The sequence below is a fragment of the Eleutherodactylus coqui genome, chromosome 2, assembly GCF_035609145.1.
Source record: "Eleutherodactylus coqui strain aEleCoq1 chromosome 2, aEleCoq1.hap1, whole genome shotgun sequence".
Lineage (NCBI taxonomy): Eukaryota > Metazoa > Chordata > Amphibia > Anura > Eleutherodactylidae > Eleutherodactylus > Eleutherodactylus coqui.
Genome location: NC_089838.1, coordinates 339,502,167 through 339,527,036, shown reverse-complemented (window position 1 = coordinate 339,527,036; position 24,870 = coordinate 339,502,167). Strand labels below are relative to the sequence as shown.

Sequence of the window (24,870 nt, the reverse complement as noted above, 5' to 3'; positions counted from 1 at the left end):
AAGTAACAATAGTTATGGTACCTTTCGATGACATTATTGGTATTGAAAATAAAGACTGGATCTCGCTCTACCTTTACCCCCACTCCTAATTTATTTTATATTCCATTTCATACATCTTTTTCCAATGACAATTATTACACTTATGTAAAGTTTTTGCTTTAAGAATAATGTTTAAAAATAACAGAAAACTGAGAAATGTTTATTAACAGTAATAGCAAACTAAAATACATGTATCCAGAAGATGGTTCATTTAAGGACAAACTTTGTGAAATTAACCTGTGTTCTGTTTTGATAATAAAAAATAATGAAAAAAAAAGGCCAGCATGGGTATTGTTCTAAAAATCATTCAAACAAGGGAGAGTGAATGATAATCATTCAGTTGAAGGCCTCGTTCACACGAGCATTTTATCACGGCTATTTTGCTGCAATAAAACATTGTCTGAAAATCACGACCTTCTAAAGCAGGATGTTTTAACACGGCTGGAAAAGATAGGTCTTGCCCTATCTTTTTGGGAGTGACCAGCTGGTATCTCCCATAGGCTTCTATGGGAGCTGCTGGCAAAAGGAGGGGCAGAGAGTTTATCACTCCAAAGGACAAACAATTATAATCAGTCATTTGCTCATTCAATCGATATTTGGCTCATCTAAAAGGAGCCTTAGATACAATCACACCTCATTTTATAAGTAATCAATGCAGATATTCAGGGAATTCCAAAGGTTTCACTTTTTTTGTAATTGTGTTTTATTCACTATTATGCAAGTTTTTTTTTTAACAAAGCATGTCCATCAAGAGAATACAAAAAAATTCCAAAAATGTTGAGTTATTTAACAGCTTTGCTTATGTAGTCCTGCACATAAAAAAAAGACCCCTGCATGAGGAATTTTGCTCACACTGTATGTCCCTGACCATGGGCCAAATATATTTGTCATTGTGGGACGAGACTACTGCAATGGTTTACGGACTTGGCTTTGCAAATGATATAGCCCTTGCACCATTGCTTCCCAAACTCTGACAAATAGTATCAGCTTTGTAACAGCAAGCAGCAATTGTTGGCTCATGGATTAACTGCAAGATGACACAGATTATGCAAGTTGGGTATGCCACATCCACAAACATGGAAAGCAACCACACATATTAAATGGCGACTTGATGGCTACAAAATCATGAGTAAAATTCCATAGACTAGTTCATTAAAAAAAAAGAATGCCCCACTCACATCTTGTTTGGAATTCACATTTGTGATTCTCTGCAGAAAAAAAAGGATATTGGGAGGCATATGGAATTTTTTCATATAGTCAAATAAAAATAATAATAAAAAAAACCTTCAGCTAGGAAATAGCAACAAATTCATACAAAATAAGGTATGTCCAAAATCCCTGGGCAAGAGTCTGCCTGTTGGAATCTGTGGGTAGATTGGTATTTAAGAGGACACCAATGTGAATCAAGTCCAGCTTATTAGTATTTGAGCTGCCCATACCCTTTCAACAGTTGTAGACCAAATGAGCATTTGGCCAGCAGCTATTTCCCTTGACTTCCCCATACACAAACATACTCAGTTCAATCAAGCACTCGTGTGTTTAGGGACATAAGCAAGACATCTCTGGTGGTGTCTTATTTTCAGCAGAAAATAAAAGGATTGGACACTGAAATTAAAAGTCTGCTGATCTTTCTTTCCCCAGCATCATCTGTTAAGGGAAAGTTCAGAGTGTTTTCCGGCGGGTTCAGACTACTAAAGTTTAGCATGTATGGGAACTTTTAGATGTAACATTCTTGTAATGGCTCTCCTGATGTCTGTGCTTCTTAGACTGTAGATTATAGGGTTAAATAGTGTGGTCAGAACAGTGTTTAAGAAAGATAAAGCCTTATTAATATTTAAAGAGTGCCCTCGAGGAGACAAATAGAGGATCATGAGTGTTCCATAATAAACTGAAACTACAGACAGATGTGCACTACAGGTGGAGAAGGCTTTCTGCTTCCCTGTAGAGGAGGAAATCCGCAGAATAGATCTCAAAATACAGATATAACTCACAATGATGAAGAAAAACTGAAAAAGCACAAATACAGCAGTTACAATGGAAACTTCAATTTTCACAACTGTAGGGTCTGAGCAAGAAAGCTCAAGAAGGGGAGCGAGGTCACAGAAAAAATGGTCAATGGTGTTCTTGTGACAGAAGTCCAGCTGAAGAATACTAACATGGATTATGAAAGAGCACAAACAGCCAGATGCCCAGGACCAAAGAACCAAAAAATAAGGGAGTCGAAAGTTCATAATAGAGGTGTAATGTAGAGGGTTACAGATGGCTACATACCGATCATAGGACATGATAGTGAGAAGACTGCATTCAATCACGGCAGAGGCACCAAAGAAAAATAACTGTATGACAACCTCGAAAAGATATGTGGCTTCCATTTTTTAACATTATATGCATAGAATTAGGAGTAACATTTGTGCTGATCAGCAAGTCACATAGAGAGAGTTGGCCAAGAAAAAAGTTCATGGGAGACTGGAGAGAGCGGTTGGTAGACACCAGTATAAATATCAAGACATTTCCGATAACTGTGCCTAGGTAAACTACAAAAACCAGCAAGAGAATTAGGATGCAGTAATGATGAAGATTCTGGAAGCCCAACAGGAAAAATTCATTCACGTGGCTTTTATTGCGCATCCTCAAAATTTGTAACAATCAAATACTAAACAGTAAAAAAAAACTTTAAGTTCATTCAAAAAGTTATAGAAAAACATCCCATTGTATTGTAATTTAGCTTTGGCTTGATTTAACATTATTTCTTGGTAAAATCTTGTCATATCTTCCTAATGGAGGAGATAAGAGGCCTTGATATAGTACACTGCTCACAAATTCATACCTTTATCATCTGAAGAAGACAAACATGAGGTTGCAATAAAGTGGGGATTAAATACAAACAGAATCAAAGCTCTGGAGAGATCTCTAATTTGTGGTATAGTAGCAAGTTCCTTGGAGTGCCTTAATTGCTATCCAATTTTCTTCATTAGTGTCTGGACTGGAAGAAATAAGCAGTAATTTTACCTGATTAAAATCTTTAACCTTCCTTTGACCTCAACACATAAATGCACTTTCCATCTGTTAATGTTTAGTGCAGCTGTAATGTACATAGACATGCTAAAAGTCCAGGGATAAGGATATAATTACTTATCATAAAGTGTAATGACCTCAGGCAACAGCTTGGGAATACCCATACCTGTATAAGTTCTTAGGTGTTCTTTTGTGAGAGAAGTTGAACATTGCCCAGCATACTCATGGTAAGGTGACATGAATTATCAGAGTTCGAATGAGGCATGATAATGGTTTCCAGATGGATTGGATATTCTATTTCTAAGGTTGTGCAAGCTTTTACCATTTCTTGATTCACAATGTTGCTTGTGTGCCAAGAATATGTAATTGAAGACATTAACAAGGCACTGTGCATGCTGGTGAGGTCTACACTTCTGTGGGTGTGTACTCATGGCATGGGTTCAGCTCACTGGTCCACCTAAACACATCACTGATTGCTGCCCACTATGTTTCACTGCTTGGTGATCATTTGCAGCGCTACATGGTTTTTATGTACCCCTGCAATGATGGGATATTCCAGCAAGATAATGCACCATGCCTTTAGGGCTAAGTCATCCATAATTGGTTGGAGGAGCATTCTGGAGAGTTCCTATAAATGATGTGACCTGCAGGTTCACTCAATTTGAACCAAATTGAGCATTTATGGGATGCAGTGGATATGTCCATTCCCTGGGACCTTAGGAGGCAGTGATCAGGCTATCCTTGAATAATGGATAAGAAGGGGAAGGAGACCTGAGAAGATTAAAATCTTAAAGGTTGGATTACAGAAAGGCAGAATTTAATAGATTCATGAAGAGGGCAGGAAGAATCAAAGATTCATAAAATCATAGAATGGTAGAGGTGAAAAGGACCTCCAGAGTCATCTGGTCCAAGCCCCTGCTCAGTGCAGGATTCACTAAATCATCCAAGACAGATATTTGTCCAGCCTCTGTTTAAATACTTCCATTGAAGGAGAACTCACCACCTCCAGTGGCAACCTGTTCCACTCATTGATCATCCTAAAGTTTTTTCTAATATCTAATCTGCGTATCCTCCCTTTTGGTTTCATCCCATTGCTTCTAGTCTTTCCTTGTGCAAATGTGAATAGGGCTGATCCCTATGCACTGTGACAGCCCTTCAAATTTGTAGACCACTCTTAAGTCTCTTCTCAGCCCTCTATCCAAGTTATGTGTTTATTCATCCTGGCCTCTTAAAATGCTTCACATTCTTCCTTCTTTTAGGGATTGTAAACTATTGTGTTTTGAGATTATAATGGCTGGATATTCTTAAGGACAGGAATGTCCAGGGAGGATGGGAAATATTGCAAAATGAGATTCTCAAAGTGCAATCGTTAACAATTCCTAAAAGAAGGAACAATGGGAAACATTTAAAGAGACCTGCATGGATGAACACAAAACTTGCGCACGTTAAAAAGGAATAAAAATATGTTTATCAAATGGAAAGAGGGGGGGGGGAATTTCTAAAGAAGAATATACTGCGGTCTGCAGAATATGCAGGGCAAGTGTCAAGTGTTCTGCTAATCGTTATCAGAATATGCAGCTTGATAGAAATAAACACTCAGAACTTAACATAATATTTTTTACCCACATATAACCCTCAGGCATCATTTGATGACACGCTGCTCACTCCACCCTTTGCCTGCTCCATTGAACACCAAAAGATGGCGTCGTTTTTCATCTGAAACCACATGATGTCGGATGTCCATGACAACAGAAGCTCACACAGGACCGGATGGAAAAAGACCATAATTGAACTACCCAATCCCATGCTTTGATACCCAATCACGTATTGCTTCCTACATGCCCATAAAGGGCAGTCAACCTATAATGCTATAAACGATGCTTTACGCCTACTGCTAAATAGAGTTCAGGAAGACTTTCTACACTGACAGTCAGGCTATATGTGATCTCTTCCATTGTGCGCACAATCTTTGAACATAAATCTGGAAGGGTGCAAACTTTCCTATTGATTACGGCGTGGACCCAAAATAAATCCACAACAGCTGGCGCCCAACTGGGACCGTGGTCGGTTTGGATCCGGACATGACCGGACCGTGAAGGACGCGGACACATGGAGGCAACCATAGCAGATGTGGTGGGACCAACCAACAATCTAACATGGTAAGATAAATTAATTATCTATACCTGTGTGGCCAGTTCCAGGCTTGTCTGTGTGCCCCTGCCCAATTTGGTCAGTCCAGATCCGTCAGACAGGTACCTTAAGTCTCGACCATGCTATACAGAACTTGTCATATTTTAAAAGGAATGGTTTGCATGCCTGTGTTGTCTGAGAGTACTGGTTAATCAGCAGAGTCAAAAAACTGTTCACGAGAGGGTAAAATTTGTCTTGCCAGACTCTTCTCCAAGGGAGCGATAGTTGACACCAGGGAGATAGAGGGTGCAGCCGGATGGTATTAGGGTTGAAATGAGTCAACATAGTTACTCCCGGCAGGCCAGTGAGACGACCCTGATAATACCAGTGCTCCGTCTATGTGTATGTATGTCCTGCTCAAACTGTAAGAAGGGATTGTTGTTGGCAATAAGTATGCATTGGCTGAGTTATAACCAAAATTGATGCACCGTACACAGCGGCTCGTTGTGGGTTTGGCCCACTGGTAGAGGACTGTCCTCAGATCAAAGAGTATAGGTTAAATGTACATTATTGGATCCCTTCTAATAAAGGCAGATTGCTAAACTATGTTGCTGTTGAATTGTTTGAAAGTACAGGACGTGATATAATGTGCCCGGCATCGGGAGAGTGTCCACTGAACGTTACATTGATGGCCAGGTAGTGAGAGAAATATGGGGAACAAACATAATAAAGAGAAAGGTTACAAGGCATGTGATTTGGTGGCAGAGAGAGAGGATCAATATGTGATAATAGATATAGCTACAGTGCAAGAGGGTGATTGTGTCACCCATAGATAAATAGGAAAAAAGTGTATAATACTAGGTAGATATATATATATATATATATATATACACATCCATATCTATCTACCTAGTATTAGGTAGAATCCTGCAGCTTCAAGTAAACAGTCTCTCTCTCTCTCTCTCTCTCTCTCTCTCTCTCTCTCCCTCTCTCTCTCTCTCTCTCTCTCTCTCTCTATATAGAGAGAGAGAGAGAGAGAGAGAGAGAGAGTTGGCTGAGCTTGCTTTTAGTGAGAGAGAGAGAGACTGCTTACTTGAAGCTGCAGGCCGGGACAAGCCCCCCTCCTCGTCTCCTAACTTCCCAGGGCTTCATGAGATAAGGAGAGAAGACTGTAATACTAACCTTGGAAAGTACCTGTGTTTGCTTTAATCGAATAGAAGAATGCAAAGAATCTAATGAATTATACTGTCTTCGAAGGCAGGAAAGATAGGAATTTTAAGGTACATTCTTGCTGGGGTCTGAGGTCACAAATGGACGTTCAGTGATGTACTAAATTGTTAGAGCAAGTGGGGTATCAGTTAACAGGAGCATTAGACCCCAGCGGTAAAAGAGGAAGCAGGCTCATGCAGAATCTGTGGACAATTATGTGACAAATAACCACTACTGTTTGTCTTGTCTGTCTTGGTGTTATGTAATCTAATCTTTGTTGTACGTCTTGGTCTCCTCCATAAAAGTGTAAAAAAGTTATACCCCACTTACATTTTGTGCCGGTTTTTAAGAATACAAGGGTTAAAAATGCAGAAAATGTTGCGTTGTCAGAAGCTCCTAGCATATGTTTTCTTTTCCTTATGAGTTTAAATGCAGGGACTAGTTAAACTAAAACAACTTTGTTCAGTCTGTGTTTCATATTCACAGAGATAACAGTCAGAGTTATTTTGCAAAGGTAGGGGCTGTCATTCTAGGACTTTACTTTTCGTTCAGGGTCCCAGGCAGAGAAGGAGGGAGAAAGAGAGGCTGAAACAGCACCGATACCCACACATTCTAAAGACATCAGCGTTTAATATAGCATATAACTGTTACTGTATACTACCCTTGATATGCCAGCCCGGGGGGTCTAGGTTTTACCCGCAACCCCTGTCCTTGCCTGCTTGCTTCCACTGCGGGCTAACCCCAGGTGGGCAACTGGGCGGCCGAAAAAGGGACACTGGCGTACCTGGATGGAAAGGGTAGAATACCGACAAAAAAGGCAGATGTAAATAACCAACATGAACAATACTAAGCTGAACTGAGGCAGATGGAGTTGAAATAGCTTTAAGGAAGTGAGGATGCTGACCATATACACAAAGGAATGGAGATACCCCAGTGAAAGAGCAAGTACGGTTGTGTAGCGCAAACTCTGCCAACGGCAGGAATTCTGCCCACTGATGAGCCTTTTCGCTAGCAAACAACCGTAAATATTCCACTAAATCCTGGTTCTTCTGCTCAGTCTGACCATTAGTTTGCAGGTGGAATGCTGAGGAGAAGGAAAGCGACGTTCCCAGGTTTCTACAGAAGGCTCGCCAAAATTGCGCAACAAACTAAACACCGCGATCAGATACAATGTTCTCGAGAACCCCATGTAGAGGAATGATTTCTTTTACAAAAATTTTGGAAAATTCTATTGCAGGAGGTAGCTTCTTTATCGCCACAAAATGTGCAATTTTTGAGAAACGGTCTACAACAACTAGGATAGTGGTGCACTTCTGAGACTCAGGCAGATCAGTGATAAAATCTACCGATAAATGCGACCACGGACGAAAAGGCACCGGTAACGGTCTCAGTGGCCCCTCCGGATGACGGCGACGACTTTTACTGCGTGTACAGACAGGGCATCCCTCAACAAAGTCGCCGATCTCCCGAGACATGCCTGGCCACCAGTAGTGTCTAGAACAAAGATGCAGAGTCCCCTGAACCCCCAGGTGGCCTACAAGAACAGATGAGTGAGACTCTTGAATGACTCTGAGACGCAAGGTCTCTGGTACAAACCATCTGTCCTCCGGCACCCCAGAGGGAGCGTCCTGCTGACAATTTTGTAGATGAGGAACAAGATCAGATTCTACAGCTGCCACCACCACCCCAGGTGCCAAGATATTCTCGGGAGCCACTGTCTCACATTCCGCCGAACCAAAACTCCATGAAAGGGCGTCTGCCCTCACATTCTTCTCCCCTGGAATATATGTAACGACGAGGTTAAACCTGGTGAAAAACAACGCCCACCTGGCCTGACGAGCTGCAAGTTTCTTAGTATTGGCGAGATATACCAAGTTTTTATGATCAGTATACACTGTAATGGGATGCCTTAGCCCCTCAAGATGGTGATGTCATTCTTCTAGAGACCCCTAATCGCCAATAACTCACGATTAACCACGTCATAGTTACGTTCCGCCGAACTGAACTTCCGCGAGAAGAACGCACATGGACTATACCCAGGTCTCTCGCTGACTTCCTGAGACAATACAGCCCCCGCCCCCACCTCAGACGCATCAACCTCAATGAAGAACGGTCGCCGCGCGTCAGGCTGTACTAGCATTGGTGCAGCAGTAAACACCCTTTTGAGATGACTAAAAGCCTCTAGGGCCTCTGGCGACCATCTTACCAAGTCGGCACCATTCCTGGTAAGATTGGTCAGGGGTTGAGCAATAATGGAATAATTCTTGATGAATTTACGGTAAAAACTTGTGAAACCTAAAAACCGCTGGAGAGCTTTCAGGTTATCTGGTCTGACCCATTGGAGATTGCTGCCACTTTATCAGACTCTATTTGAATCTCCGTGGGTGAAATCACATAACCAAGGAAAGACACTTGTTTAGTACCAAATATGCATTTCTCCAACTTGACAAAAAGTTGGTACTCTTGCAAACAGGTCAGAACCAGCCTCAGGTGCCACACATGTGAATCCCAGTCTGGGGAGTACACCAGAATGTCATTGAGATATACGACCAAAAATACCCCCAGAACACAGCGAGTCCAAAGGGCATGACTAGACCTTGAAAATGTCTGAACGAGGTGTTGAACGCGGTCTTCCACTGATCTTCCTTCGGATGCGAATTAAATTGTAAGCCCCCCTTAAGTTTAATTTGGAAAACCAGTGGGCCCCTACCACCTGATTCAATAAATCAGGAATCAGGGGCAAAGAGCACTGGTTCTTCACTATAATTTTATTCAAAGCCCGATAATCCACACAAGGCCTCAATGTCCCATCCTTCTTCTCAACAAAGAAGAGACCTGCCCCGGCAAGGGAACTGGACGGCCTGATGTGTCGTTTGGCCAGAGACTCTGAGATATAGGACTTAAGGGCTTCGTGCTTACTCCCAGACAAATTGAAAATTACTTCCTCAAGGATGGGACTGTCGGGGATCAAATCAATACCACAGTCCCACTCCCTATGGGGAGGCAAAGTCTCAGACAGTTTCTTGGGAAATTTGTCATGAAAATCAGACAAATACTCAGAAATAAGTATGGTATCTGCTGAACACATGGATATAGTAGCTAATTGACTATGACAGGACAACCCCCAATGTGTCAATTCCCAAGTAGACCAATCAAATCAGGGATAGTGCAGTGCCAACCAGGGCATACCAAGCACTACATCAATGGACACCCTTTCCATTACCAAGAACAACAGATTCTCAGAATGGAGAACACCCACAGTGAACTGTAACATGGGAGTTGTTATACAACAACTGCAGACAGAGGGGTAGAATCAATACTAGTGAAGCGTATGGAAATCTTTAACGGCAAGAATTCAGACATCAGAGGTCTGACAAAACTTAAATTGACGGCAGCACCCGAATCAATAAAAGCTTGACCCGACCGAGTGAAATACCGAAAGCCAATCTGACAAGGCACCAACAAATTAGGTCTACTTCCTGATCCACTTCCATAGGCTCAGCACCAGAAGTTGGCATGGGAGAAGTGGGAACGGGTCTGCTGGATTCCCTAGCCTTATGGGCCTGACGTTCCTCTTTTCTAGATCTCAGCCTCCTGTCGGCTTTGACCGCCAATTCCATCGCATCATTGAGTGTCATGGGAGCGGGATGAGAAATGAGTAGATCCTTGACAGCATCAGAAAGACCCAACAAAAACACATCTTTAGGGGCGCTATCGTTCCAAGAGGTATCACCTGCATACAGTCTAAATTTAGAGCACTAGTCCTCTACCCACTGCTGCTCCTGACACAGAGACATGAAATGAGATACCGCCAACCCTGCATGGTCCGGCTCATCAAAAATACCTCCAAGTTCCCGAAAAAAAAAATCAACTGACTGCAGGCAAGCCAAACTCTCAGGTAAGGAGTAGGCCTATGTCTGGGGGGAACCCAAAAGTAAGGACATAATCAATGCAACTTTCTGGGATTCTGAGCCGGAGGAGCGGGGCCACATCCGAAAATGCAATCTACATGCCTGCTGAAAAACAAAAACTTGCTCCGTTCCCCTGAAAATACCTCAGGAAGCGGACACTTGGGCTCAGGAATAGAGGAGGCTGCAGAAACATGCATTAACTCCCGCTGCTCCTGGGCCACCATATGACCAGACAGGTCTTGGTTCATGACCACTAAATCCTGCAACTGACTTGCAAGGGTACTCATGGCCTCCATTGCAGAGCAATTTTAAAGGCCAGTTATTATGTTACGGTATACTACTCTTGATCAGCCAGCCCGGGGCCATATATCTCACCCGCAACCCCTGACCTTGCCTGCTTGCCTCCACTGCTGGCTAACCCCAGGTGGACAACTGGGCGGTGGTCCCTACTCTCACTAGGGACCGAAAAAGGGATACTGGCATACCTGGATGGAAAGGGTAGAATACCGATAGAAAAGGCAGATGTAAATAACCAACACGAACAATACTAAGCTGAACTGAGGCAGATTGAAAAACCTGGCGGATAATAGCAAATTATAGCAGACAATATGACAGAAGCAGGAGACCAACAGAGGCAGACTAGCTAGCCTACTGAGGGAAACCAATAACTGGCAGTGATTCCAAGTCTCTGCCGGACCTTTAAACAAAAGCCTCGGCCCAGGGGCGGAGAGAGGAAGACAGCCGACTCCTAACAGAACATAATAAAAGGGAGCTTGTGCATAGCAGCTGCACTTACAGGTGTGCGCACCACCAGCACCACGCTGCCCACGCTGGACAACAAGCTGGGGGGACGCTCCCCGACCACGGGACCCCACACACCGCCGCCCCGGGAGGACCAGCAATCGCTGCATGGTAACAATAATAGCTTCAGTAAATAAGGAAGATAGAATAATATCTATTTCACACATTTTGTCAAAAATAGCACTCATTCACAATTCACAATCTCATCTCAATAGAATCATGGACTTTATACCATTATAACACTCACCTCAATGTTTTTCAACTGATGTCTGTTTGTTTATCACTCCTTTTCTGTGTTCTGCCTGTTACAGATAAATGGATATTGTGAGGTACTGAGGGGCGTGATAGTGGATGGTCGCTACATCATCCCTAGGTTCCGCTATTATGCCTAGTAGGGCTGGAGGAAGTTCATGTCCCGCTGTTTGAGACATGAAAAGCCAGGAGTGCAATGTAATCTCCAGCCACTTGTTGCTGGAGGTCTTTTCTTTAAAAATCTTTGGGCCTGGAATTTTGGAATGGATGTCAGGTTGGTAGCAGGGCCATCCATTCCACTTCCTCCACTCCAGATTGTGTGCGAGGTCAATCAGCACAGGTGCTGAGGCTGAGCCAGGATGAGGTTTGGATATAAATAGCAGTGTGCACTGACACAGGGGGAGAATAAGATGGCTGCTGGACCCTGGCAGCCTGTGATACCTGCTAGAGCTAAAAACCCTGCTGTGTGGTGCACCTGCTGAGCATGACCTGTACACGCAGGGACTGACTGATATCCAATTGCTGGACTGTTATTTTCTTGCCTGAAGCTAAGGCTGAATTTGTGTTGGTTTTTTTGGACTGAAATAAACGCAGGTCACGCCTGCACTTGGACTTTATCCACTTGTTTCCGTCTTTGACTGCCGCCAACTCGCACTCTACCGAGCTGTCCTCCCACATATGGTGGAGGATGCGGGCAAGGAATGTGCAGTCTTAAAGAGACATACGCAAGAAATTGATACCTGCGGCTAACGCTGTATGTCCTGGGTAAAAGCCACTGGTGCCCTACTTAAGAAGACTGCTGCCTTGGAGGATGTGGTGCGACAGCTGGTGCAGATTTGTCTACAACAACAAAACGCCCAGGCGGAGGCAAGGCAGATGCAGCAAGAGACCAATCGCCTTCTAATGGAACAAATGGCAACACTGCGAGAGGCGGTGGTGATACAACGGCCTGCGGTCACGACAAGTCAGAGCACCCACCCACAGGGGGCCCAAGGAAGACAACCAACCGCAAGGGCCTCGGTGCAAGCCGCGCTGCAGAAGGTGACTGCCACAGATGACGTGGAAGCCTACCTTAATGTCTTCGAGAGGATTGAGGAACGAGAAGGGCTGCCCACAGACCAATGGGCAGATGTTGTGGCCCCTTTTCTGTCAGGGGAGCCCCAAAAGGCCTATTATGACCTAAGTGAATTTGACTCCCGTAACTACGCCAAACTGAAGGCCGAAATCCTGACACGACTGGGAGTGACCCTACAGGTGTGTGCAGGCCGGGTACATGCCTGGAAGTACTCGGAGAGCCTACCACCGCGGTCCCAAATGCATGACTTAATACACCTTGTCTCCAAGTGGCTTAAGCCAGAGAATTGCCCTCCTGCGCAAATGGTAGGGAGGATCGTTTTGGATATCTTCCACCGTTCCTTGCTACCTGCAGTGCAGCGTTGGGTGGGACAGGCTGGGCCGACTGACGCCAACCACCTCGTGAACCTGGTTGAGAGGTATTGTGCCACGGAGGAACTTACAACTTTGGTATATAATTTATAACTTTTTTGGTTTTTAGACCACTGACATCTCCATGGTAGGGGGAGGCACCCTGATAGTGCTATTTATGAAACTTGGATGCAATATCTAAGGGCCGGGTACCCTGGCTAGCGAGGCGCTTGGAGCACAGCTCGCCAGAGCAGGGGCAGTCTTCAACGGGGGAACCCACAAATTTGGCAACTCCCCCTCAAGTCCCTCCCACTGTGTCTGCCATCAGCCACAGGGTTGTGCTGGCAGCCCCCCCCCCCCCCCCCCCCTTTGGCATCTGTCTCGGCTACCGTGTGAGGGAGAACTTTCATTTGGAGAAGGTAGCAGACAATTCTTTGCCAGGCACTCGCCTGGGGATCAGGCTGGCGATGTCCAAACACCTTCAGGCTAACCCTGTCTCACCATCACAAGTACACTACCTGCTGGCCCCCTCAAGGGCTACAGGGCCACACATTTGGAGGATCACTACATGCTCAAGACCCCATCTTCTCCCTTTTTGGGGCCCACCAGGCGCCGTGGCTGCCCTCCGCGGGGAGGGAGGGAGGGCTTCGCACACCGGTCGGAAAAAAACAGGCCATACTAAAAAATGCGGTGAAACATGTTGATTGTATTTTTGGTAATACTTTATTTATTAGGAAAAAAATGTATAAATATATATATATATATATATATATATATATATATATATATATATATATATATATATATATATATATATATATATGACTATGTCAGTGGAATTAACTAAACTGTGTTGGATAAAAAAATGTGTTCATTTGTAGTGTTGTATGGTGTGTTCAATTCAGGTCTCATATTTAAGTGTAGCAATGTTCCAAGTCAGATAGCACATGCCAGCTTGAATAATTTGGTAGAAGCAAGGTTTTGGTCTAGTTTTCTTTTGATACTCTCATCATAGTGTAAGTAAATTAAAGCTGAAGGTTCAAGATGACAATTGACTTCATCATCCTGAAAAGCCTCTATTAAATCACTAGGAAATGTAATTTGAGCTGACAGCTCCAATCAGGGGGTAAATAATTTTTGGATGAACCAAAAAGTAAAGAGTGCATTGTTTCACACACGCATACAGTATTTATGTTATGTAAACAAGCATGTATTCAGGCTTTGTTCATCTTAATAAGTGTAAGCCTGTCGGCCCTGTCAGTTGACAGAGGGGTACACTTATCCTTGATAATTCCCCCAGCAGCACTAAACACCCTTCCTGATAACACGCTAGCGGCAGGGCAGGCCAGCACCTCCAAGGAGTACAGCGCATGTTCGTGCCACGTGTCCAGCTTTGACACCCTATAGTTGTATGGAGCAGAGGCATCACAGAGGACGTTGGTACGGTCCGCTATGTACTTTCTCACCATCTTTTTACACTGCTCCCTCCTACTCAGCCTAGACTGGGGAGTGGTGACGCAGTCTGGCTGGGGTGCCATAAAACTGGCAATGGCCTTGGAGAGTGTTCCCCTTCCTGCGCTAGACATGCTGCCTATTCCCCTCGTCTTCCCTGTTAGTTGGCCCACTGAACTATGTACTCTACCGCTAGCGTTGTCAGATGGAAAGTTTAGTATCAGCTTTTTCAACTCGGCTTTCTGGCATTGTATCACTCCCGTACTTCTTTCCTCTTCAGGAATGAGAGTGAAAAGGTTCTCCTTCAACCGTGGGTCGAGAAGGGTGAACACCCAGTAATCTGTGTTGGCCAGAATGTGTCTAACGCGAGGGTCACGGAAAAGGCAGCTTAACATGCAGTCAGCCATGTCTGCCAGAGTCCCAGTACGCAACACATCGCTGTCCTCGCTATGAGGATGACTCTCAGTCTCCTCCTCCTCCTCTTCAGCCCATACACGCTGAAAAGATGTGAAGGAAGTAGCATGGGTACCCTCTGCAGTGTGGACAGCAGTCTCTTCCCCCTCCTCCTCCTCCAATACATGCTGTGAAACAGACCTGAGGGTGGTCTGGCTATGCCTGGTTGGACGTTCAGCGATGAAAGCCACAGATCTGTCTGCTCTGTGAAACCCTATAATAGCTCTTGGGTTCTGTGCCTCTTGTCACCTAAGTTCAGGATGGCCTGTTGACGCTTGCCTACAGCAGTGCTGCAGCGCCTCGAGCTACCGACTGAAGGCAACATGCTCACAGATGGTAATTAAGGAGGAGGGGTGGGTGGTTGGAGGAGGTGGCATAATAAGTCACAGAAACCATGAATGAGGTAGGACCTGCAATCCTTGGTGTGGTTAGCACGTGAGTGGACCCAGGGACAGACTCGGTACCAGCCTCAACCAGGTTAACCCAATGTGCCGTCAGGAAGATATAGTGTCCCTGCCCGCCAGCACTTGTCCACGTGTCGGTTGTTAAGTGGACCTTCCAAGTAACCAAGTAGCGAGGGACAGCCACCGTCATGAAGTTGCGGAAAGCCTCACTTTCTACCAGCCTATATGGCAGCATCTCCAGGCTCAGCAGTTTGGAGATATGCACGTTTAGCGATTGTGCATGTGGGTGGGTGGCTGCATATTTGCGCTTGCGCTCTAATGTTTGTGTTATGGACAGCTGAACACTGCGCTGGGAGACATTGGTGGAGGCAGTGGAGGACCGTGCAGGTGAAGGAGTGGATCCAGGGCTGGACACACTCATGCCTGCGGCCTGGGGAGGAGGGGGGCTTGCATCTCAGTGCCAGCATGTGACACAGGGGAAAAGGCAGTGGCATGACCCACAGGCGGTGAATGGCCTTTGTTCCACCTTGTCAGGTGCTTAGCTATCATATGCCTGCGCATGTTGGTGGTGGTCAGGCTGGTAGTGGTGGCTCCCCTGCAGATCTTGGTGTGGCACAGTTTGCACACCACTGTTCCTCGGTCGTCTGCGCTCTCATAAAAAATCCTCCAGACCTTTGAATACCTAGCCTTTTGCACGGGAGCTTGCCGTGAGGCGGTGCTGTGGGGAACAGTAGGGGGATTACTTGCTCTGGCCCTGTTTCTCCTTCTGGCCACCCCACTGCCTCTTCCAACCTTTGAAGCGCTGTCTTCAGTAGGCTTACCAACCCAGGTTTGGCCAGTCACCTTATCATCCACCAGCTCTTCCTCTGAATCCTCAGTCCGCTACTCCCTCAGACTTACTGCCCTAACAACAACCTCACTGACAGACAACTGTGTCTCATCATCATAATCGACAAATACCTCTTGAGACATTACTTGGAGGTCCCCACCCTCAGCACCCTAAGACTGTGAAAGGTTCAAATTTTGGGCATCGTTCATGACAAACTCGTCGGGTGGCTCATGAACCGTTGTTTGCAACTCAGGGAAGGGACCTGAGAATAGTTCCTGTGAGTATGCCTGTTCTGAATCTCTCCTTTTCCTGGAGTGACCAGGCTAGAAGGAAGGGGGGTCAGCGTGAGGATTCACAGGTCCAGTCCCTTGGCTAGCATGAGTAGACTGCATAGAAGACTGGGTGGTGGATAAAATACTGAACGCGTTATCCGCTATCCACGTCATCACCTGATCGCACTGTTGTGGTTTTAATAATAGTGTACCACACAGACCTGCAAACTGTGAGATAAAGCTAGGGATACACGGCATTCTACTTCTCCCTTATCAGCAGGCACTGTTTCACCCCACCCAGGACCTCGGCCTCTGCCCACACCCTCATTCTGATGCCCACGTCCACGTCCTCGTCCTCGACCCTTACCCCTAGTGCTGATCATGTTGTATAATGCACTGCGTCAAAATGCTACGCAAACTGTGAGGTAGTTTGCGTATGCTTTAAGCCAAAAATAGACAGTGTAAAATGAGTACAGTCTTGTTATGTAGTGTGGATCGAGAGGACACACACTAAGGGTAATTTACGTATGCTTTAGGCCAAAAATAGACAGCGTAAAAGGAGTACAGTCTTGTTATATAGTGTGGATCAACAGGACACACACTTGGGCCTATTATGCAAATGCTTTCAGCAAAAAACAAATAAAAAATGAGAGAGTTTTGTTAGTTCCTATATAGTCTGTACACCACTAGCAGTATACTGTATAGAACTAGTAACAGTATGCAGTACACAGCCAGGATGCTTGTGAATGCTTTGTGCGCACTACTGGTCCCAGGCAGCAAAACTGATGTTGCACAAAAGCAGTGTTGTAGTCCTAAAAAGGAGTGTTGGGTTCTTTGAAGATGGATTCCTGCCTAAACGCTCCTAACCTACACTAATGCTCTCCCTCGTTCACAGTAGCTTTGTCCCTCAGCTAATCCAGCCTCCATGTAAGGCGAGCATCAGGTAAAGTTTTTATTATCCTCGGTCACCTGTTCCGGCCAGCCAATCACTGCTATAGACGTGCACAGGGTTGGCACATCATAGCAGGAGGTGCCAAAGCCTTCCCTGCATGTTCATTGGCTAAAAAACCTGCTAAACATGTGGAGAGGAGAGGGTGAAATTTTCTTGAACACCGTGTGGTGCTCGCTCAGATAACGAGTACTCTCGAGTATGCTAATGCTCGAATGAGCATCAAGCTCAGAAGAGCATGATCGCTCATCTCTAGTTTACAAATGTATGTAAACCTCTGTTATAGCCGACATCACTAGAGTGTCAACAGCACCAGATATGCTCAGAGACATGAATGATTGTTAGGGCTCATACTAGTATCCCTTAACAAACACAATTATTTTGTGGCCTTGTCATTTACCTGGAGCAACATTCTCACGTCTTTGATCAAATACAGTGCTGCTGCAACCGTAATATAAGTGCGCACCATAAACAAACAAGAAGTCCTATAGAGAATGCCCTTACAAAATTTGCTTGATCAGTCAGATATCTCTGGCAACACAAAATGTGTCGTTCAAAACGTAGAGAATGTAATGTTTGCATGTTTGTGCTTATGGCCCACAACGGCACAAGCATTTGCAAGGCAAAAAAAAAAAAATGGTGCTCACAAAATCATATCACAGCCTGGCAGATTTTCAGTACTCGCACACAAAAATGGTGAGGTTCTTTACTGGGAGAACAGAGGTGACCACACTTAGCAGCAAGATGCTACTGGGACAACATTTTAAGGCTACCAATATACCAAAACAATTTCATTTTTAAAAGGGGGTACCTTGGATGAGGACCCCAAACAAGGTATTGGTTCACAACATGGGCCACCTTCACCTCCTTGCCAAAATTTAACAAAAAGAGGCCCCAAATTGGAGATCCCTCTTGATATATGGAGCGGAAGGTGGCCAATTTAGTACAAGCTCGCAACTCCCGTCAAGCATCCTCGTTATTTGCGAGTCCTTATCTACCAGAATGTGCCAATAATGATCTAACTGATAAAAAAGGTGGGCACAGACAGCTTAAAAAGAAACAAAACAATACTATCTTGAGAAAGCAGATCATCAACCTCCTCGCACACGGTCCAACTGCCATGGAAGTGCTCTCTGTGGAGGGAGGAAATACTCTGTGAAGAAGTTCCTGACTTGGAGAGAAGAGTGCGCTGGCCTACCATAACTGCACAGGCTCCTCCAAAACTTCACCCCCAAAAGCAGTGGGTAAAGCATCCAAAGTATTCAAAACAGTATCATGTCGCCGGCAAAAACTATGTAGAACCACACAGGCCCTAATTACTAAAGACACGTTGTCAGGAGCCAGCTAAATGGCATTTAATACCACTCACCGATGATTAGCGAGAATACGAAATGCACACTCCACATAATGACGGGCACGTGTGAGGCGGTAATTAAACACCTGTCACCTGGTGTCAATGTACCTGCAAGCAAAGGGACGCATCACATTATTAGACAGGCTAAATGTGTCATTCACCACAAAGACAAATGGGGCTTCTGTACCTGACGAGCTAGGAAGGGTCTGGGGCGCAGAAATAGGAAGCTGCTGTTCCCTCAGCCGTCTACCCATTCTGGAACATCTGAAAATCCGAGCATCCATGTCATACACAGCTATCCACTGACGACTGTAACACATTTCACATTGTCCTTCACGTTTTTGATATACATCTTCGCTTGGGTGCTAATTTGGTGCGCATGCTTCACAGCCTATAGTCAGTTCGAAGGGCATGATAGCACCTTGTTAAACACAACGATTGTTGCTCACAAATCAACTCATTAAAAAAATTTAAAACGCACTAATTGTTGCATCTAATTGCAGTTACATCATGCAGTTTTCGTAAAGCCGCCGCTGAACGATGATCTTTCAAGCATGCTGAAAGATCAGCAATCACTTTATGATGAGTTTACAGCGGAATATAGGTGATATTATTGTTTAAGCTGGATCCAGTTCCCTCTATACAGCCTGGGTATGGAGAACACAGCTGTCCAGCTGTGTTCTTCACAACACGCTTGGAGTGCACGGCTGTATGACAGGTGGCCGCAACCAGCGGGGAAGAGGTAGATGCAGAGAACAAGCGGCCCCCATTCTATGCAGAAAAGAACACTACAATTTGTGCATAAAATACGCTATAAATAGATCTTTTGAGCAATAATCGGTGCGTCTAAATGGCCATGATTGAAAAACAAAACATTGAGCACTACATCAAGTGCATTAACACACCCCACCAAAATGTGACCACATAGATAAACGACTTGCACCTCCATTAACACAAGCTCCTTTAGAGGAGGAATGGCAGGAGGGGGGGGGAGGTTGGAGGGTCCACACTGACCAAGGGCCTTGAGCACTAAGTTTGGTTTATTATTAGGCATTCATGGCAGTAAAAAAAATGTGGTATCTCTGTGGGTAATTCTGGAATGCACCACCTCCAGAAGTTCATCGAACATGGCGACCGAAAAAAGGTGATGAACTTGTCCGTGTACCGCCTCAGGTCCATGTACAGGGAGTAAAATAGCCCGATACGTTCACGCTGCTCCACCATCGAATGCACCCAATACCTCCTAGTCCTCCTCCTCCCCCTGACCGGCCTAGGACTATCGCTAGCCCTAAATTGGTCCCTTGTAAGGTAGACAAACGCATCCTCTGGCAGGCAACCTGAAAGCCCACATACACGCACCATAAACCAGCCAAAAAAAATATCTTGCGACGACATGTCTCAAAATCTGGCCCGAACTAGAAGCAGAATGAGAAGAAGGCCTCAGTACAACCAATTTATAACACTTTGTAGTGGTCTGGACCATGAATAGATGCACGACGATTAAGTTCCGGCTGCTCCAAGAATCATGTGCATTTTGACAGCAAATTTAGCTCAGGTCACATGGGCGTTTGAATGGCACAGATAAACGCTGCTAGGTGCAGATTTTTCGCTGTGACGCCCGCTTCGGTCATGCAAATTTTTAACGCATTAGTTATGCGCACAAAAGTTTGCACGTCAAAACGCCCTTGTGATTGAGCCCTAAGATGGTTTTTAATATCAAGTGTTATGGTGAGAAATTAAATTATAATTCACCCTGACATACTCAAACTTCCTGGGAAGGGAAGTCCGGCATGCCGTCAATCCTAGTAGGCAGTAATATCAGCAAGGTTCCACTGGATTTATCAGCCCTGGTCCACCAGACATCCAATCACATGGAGAGCGCCAATGGGAATTCTAAATGGAGGAATCTGATAGCATATAAGAAAATTGGCAATAGTCAAAAATGACCCCAGCGCTCCAGGGGATAACCAATTAGAAGGGTTTAATATAAGTAAAGTACTTAGTTCACAGACGTGTCTTGAAAGAGAACACCCTTAATCCAGCACAGCTATCTGATCCACTGAGAGACTCCAGCTCTTAGAAAAGTATAAACTGTTAGACAAATAATGTTAAAAGGATTCGAATTCTATATACATATAGTATATATATATATATGCCACAACTATAGTCTCCCAATGTCTGTGATGTCATAGCGCATGCATCGCTACTCAATTAGATGTATTATAGCTGTTGATGGGCAGTGTGTGTCTCTCTTAGGGCTCCTGCACACTTGCTTTTTTTTCACGCATTATAGCTGGCTTTTTTTTCATGCGATATCGCTGCTTTTTTTCATGAGATTGTCAATGGGACTTTCTAATGTTAAAAACGCACCAACTTGCAATGCGTTTTTAATATCGATGAGCGAGCATACTCGTTCGTGCTTGATGCTCGTTCGAGTATTAGGGTGCTCGAGATGCTGGCAATACAGCCGGCTCCATTGAAAGCAATGGGCTGCCGGCGAGCACGGGATGAATTTTTGGGAAGGGCTTAAAAATATAAGCCCTTACCTGAAAATCATCCTAAAATGTGTAATTCTGTCATTCAGCTGAGAGCTGCCCCTGATTGGTCCCTACGCTGAGTCAATCAGAGGCAGCACTCACTCACCCTTCATGAATTCATGAATGGGTGTGAGTGACAGCTGCCTCTGATTGGTGAGGCTGTGACCAATCAGAGGCAGCTCATTCAGCAGGCGGCTGCAGCGGAAAGGTGAGTATACTTTTTTTTTTTACACATTTTAGGATGATTTTCAGGTAAGGGCTTATATTTTTAAGCCCTTACCGAAAATTCATCCCGCGCTCGCCGGCAGCCCATTGCTTTCAATGGAGCCGGCTATAATGCCGGCTCCATTGAATTCAATGGGCTAACATCGTACTTCTCTGCCACAGCTGTTACAAATTTCTATGACATCGGGAAGTGAGAGAATTAGATTCCATACGTAAAATTTGGACGCTAATTCATTTGCGCTAGAATTGAAAAATCGAGTTGGGACCCCTTTACTTTTCCTATTTATGACATAATCTATGCTTGTGCCAAATTTCATGTTTCTATGACATGGGGAAGTTGGAGAATTAGTGGTGAGTCAGTCAGTCAGTCAGTGAGTCTAGATAGATAGATAGATGCTAGTACTATGTACCAAATTTTAGAGTGCTTTATCTTCTATTGCCTTCCATGAAAATGAGACATTTGAGCTAAACCTACGTACAACTGGAAAAATTGAATTTTTTTTTTTTTTAACTTTAAAGCCAAAAGTTAACTTCTACAAAACAACTCTTGAGTTAAAATATTCACTAAACTCTTTCATAAATTTCCTATGGTTCCTAGTTTCCAAAATGATCTATCTATCTATCTATCTATCTATCTATCTATATCAGAGGGTCTAATACTGCGACATGCTATCTGAAAATTGTTCCAGACAAATAACTTCTGAGCCCCACCATGTGTCCAGTCAGCAGTTTAAGTCCACAAATGGGGCATTACCCTACTTGTTATAAATTCTTAGCAAATTGTGAGGTGCTAATCTAATATTGCCCCTCACAAAAATGAAAAATTTGGGGCTAAAGCAATGCATTATTGAAACAAGTGAAAATTTTCATTTTCACAAAACACCTGTAGGGTGAAAATAGTCACAATTAGAGATGAGCGAGCGTACTCGGAAAAGCACTACTCGCTCGAGTAATTTGCTTTATCCGAGTATCGCTGTGCTCGTCCCTGAAGATTCAAGTGCCGCTGCGGCTGACAGGTGAGTCGCAGCGGGGAGCAGGGGAGAGCGGGCGGGAGAGAGGGAGAGAAAGATCTCCCCTCCGTTCCTCCCTGCTCTCCCCTGCAGCTCCCCGCTCCATGCCGGCACCCGAATCTTCAGGGACGAGCACAGCGATACTCGGATAAAGCAAATTACTCAAGCGAGTAGTGCTTTTCCGAGTACGCTCGCTCATCTCTAGTCACAATACCTTTGAATGAATTCCTTAATGGTTTAGTTTCCAAAATTGTGTTTTTTTTAATTTTTTTAGGGATTTTCTAAATGTCCTTTGCAAACTTGAGATGGTGCCTGGAGAACATCCTAATAAAAGTGAAACCCTAAAATCTTCAAGATGCTCCTTATTTCTAAGGCTTGTGTTTGAGCCATGAGGACAATGGTCTGCCGGCACCACCGAATTATTTTTCAGGGAAGGGCTTTATAAATAAGCCCCTCCCTGAAAAACAATTTTAGTGTTAAAAAAAAATGTATTTTGTCTGCCGCTCAAGGATAGAGATGCTGTTTGTTATTTTTAAATCTTGTATGGTGGGATTATAGATCAGGGGTTTCTCTTGAATTTTAGGCTATGCATTATTGAGCCAGGGTTATTGTACCATCCCCATATACCACTTTGACGCTTCGATTGATTTTCTAGGAATTTGCAATATAGCTTTGAGTTTTCCATTTCTTTGGGGTCAGAGGTTCCTGATGAGGCTGTATGTTTATAGCTGAAACGCGTTGAACCGCGAACCGTCACTGTTCAACCCATTTTTGCGGGATGATTTTATTCTTATGGAAAATCATTCTTGAACTCTAAACTGGGAACTTTTGGTTGCCCTTATTCCTTATGCATCAATCCAACACCCTCTGTGGCATTACTTTAGGATTGGGGACAGCTTTTTAGCCCATGGTTGATATTTTTTTTTGAGGCTTTTACGCCGACCGGGCCGGTGGGCGTTTTTGTGTGTCTTTGTTTGTTCTGGCCCTGGGCTAAACTTTACTTTTTTTAATTACTAAAAGTTATATATTAGGGAAGAAATCTACTTTTTCAGTGAAATACGTTCAAAGCTAGTCCTTCCTGCTACAGGGATTTACCTTCTTTAGTGAAGGTGCTCCTTATAATAAAAATAAATGGTTTTTTTTCTGTACTCATTTATGCATATTCTAATTAATGGAATAAAGAGTTGGGCAGGGTGAAAGTGTAGACACTAAATATGATGAGCTTATTAGAATGTTGGTTGTACTTGATGCACAAGGTAGAAAGATCTATGAGCAAACTAATTTAAAGAGCAAAATACATTTTGCTCTTGAGCTTTGTAAAGGCCTGCCTAATATCTCTATTACTCAGACTGTATATTATAGGATTTAGAAGTGGGGTTACTACAGTATACAATAGGGAGAGCATTTTCTTTCCATTGTTCATATTTGGAAATAGGTAGATACTCATAAGTGACCCATAATATAAGGACACCACAGCCAGGTGAGAGCTACAGGTGGAAAAGGTCTTCTGCCTTCCAGTCACTGATGGGATCTTCAGTATGGTGAGGATTATAGAGACATATGAGAATATAATCACAATGAAAGGACAAAGTGCAAATGGGACAGCCAGAATAATGTCTTCTAACTTCACAAAAAATATATCTGAGCAGGAAAGTTCTATTATTGGAGCAAAATCACAAAAAAAATGGTCAATGATGTTTGGTCCACAGAAGTCCAAATGTCTTATGGTAACTAAAAAAGTCCCTGTAGCAATAAACATCATCACCCAACACAACAGAATGGCTTTTATACAAAATGTGCGGTCCATGACAGAGGTATAATATAGAGGATTACAGATGGCCTGATACCGGTCATAAGACATCACCGTCAGGAGAAGACATTCCAATGCCTCAGAGACCCCAAAAAAATAATATTGAGTCAAACAGCCATTAAAAGATATAAGACTTCCTTCATGCAACACAACACAGAACATGTTGGGTACGATGGTGGTGGTGAGTAGAATATCTGAGAAGGAAAGCTGTGTGAGGAAGAAGTACATGGGAGAGTGGAGTGATCTGCTGTAGGACACCACTAGGATGAGGAGAAGGTTTTCACATACGGTCACACAAAAAATGATCAGAAGTAGGAGAAAGACATAGATTTTAAAGCTGTGTAAATTCTGAAATCCTAGAAGCAGAATCTCAGTCACCATATGAGAATTGTTGTACGGCATATTCAGAAAGAAGAGTTTCTTTAAGAAAAAAAAAGAATTAAATGTAAAACACAAGTTAGTCATCATCACATTGATGGTTACTCCTACATAATACAATGGAGAACAACTGTGGGTGCCTCATTTGTATTACAACATGAGAAGCTTTAGTATCCCTAGACATCTATTATGCCATATAACTGTGTTTATAACTGCTTAGAAGAAAAGAGAGAAGCAGAGAGGGAGATTGATCCTGTGATATCCTAGAAGTGACAGTTATATAATGTGAATAAAACTCCAGGCTTTGATAAGTATTCTTTAAGTTAAATGTGCAAAAAGCTATTTTTGATTTTCAGAAAACAGAATATCTTAAAAATGGAATACAGTTAAATTTAAATGAAAAATTAATAATTGG

General features: G+C 43.8%; 1 protein-coding gene across 1 annotated transcript; it reads right to left on the bottom strand.

Moving 5' to 3' along the window:
- Positions 1-23,549: 23,549 nt before the first annotated feature.
- LOC136610446 (olfactory receptor 11L1-like) lies at positions 23,550-24,479 on the bottom strand. Its single transcript, XM_066589673.1, has one exon. The coding sequence runs from the start codon at positions 24,477-24,479 to the stop codon at positions 23,550-23,552; it is 930 nt and encodes a 309-aa protein (XP_066445770.1).
- Between the last annotated feature and the right edge of the window lie 391 nt (positions 24,480-24,870).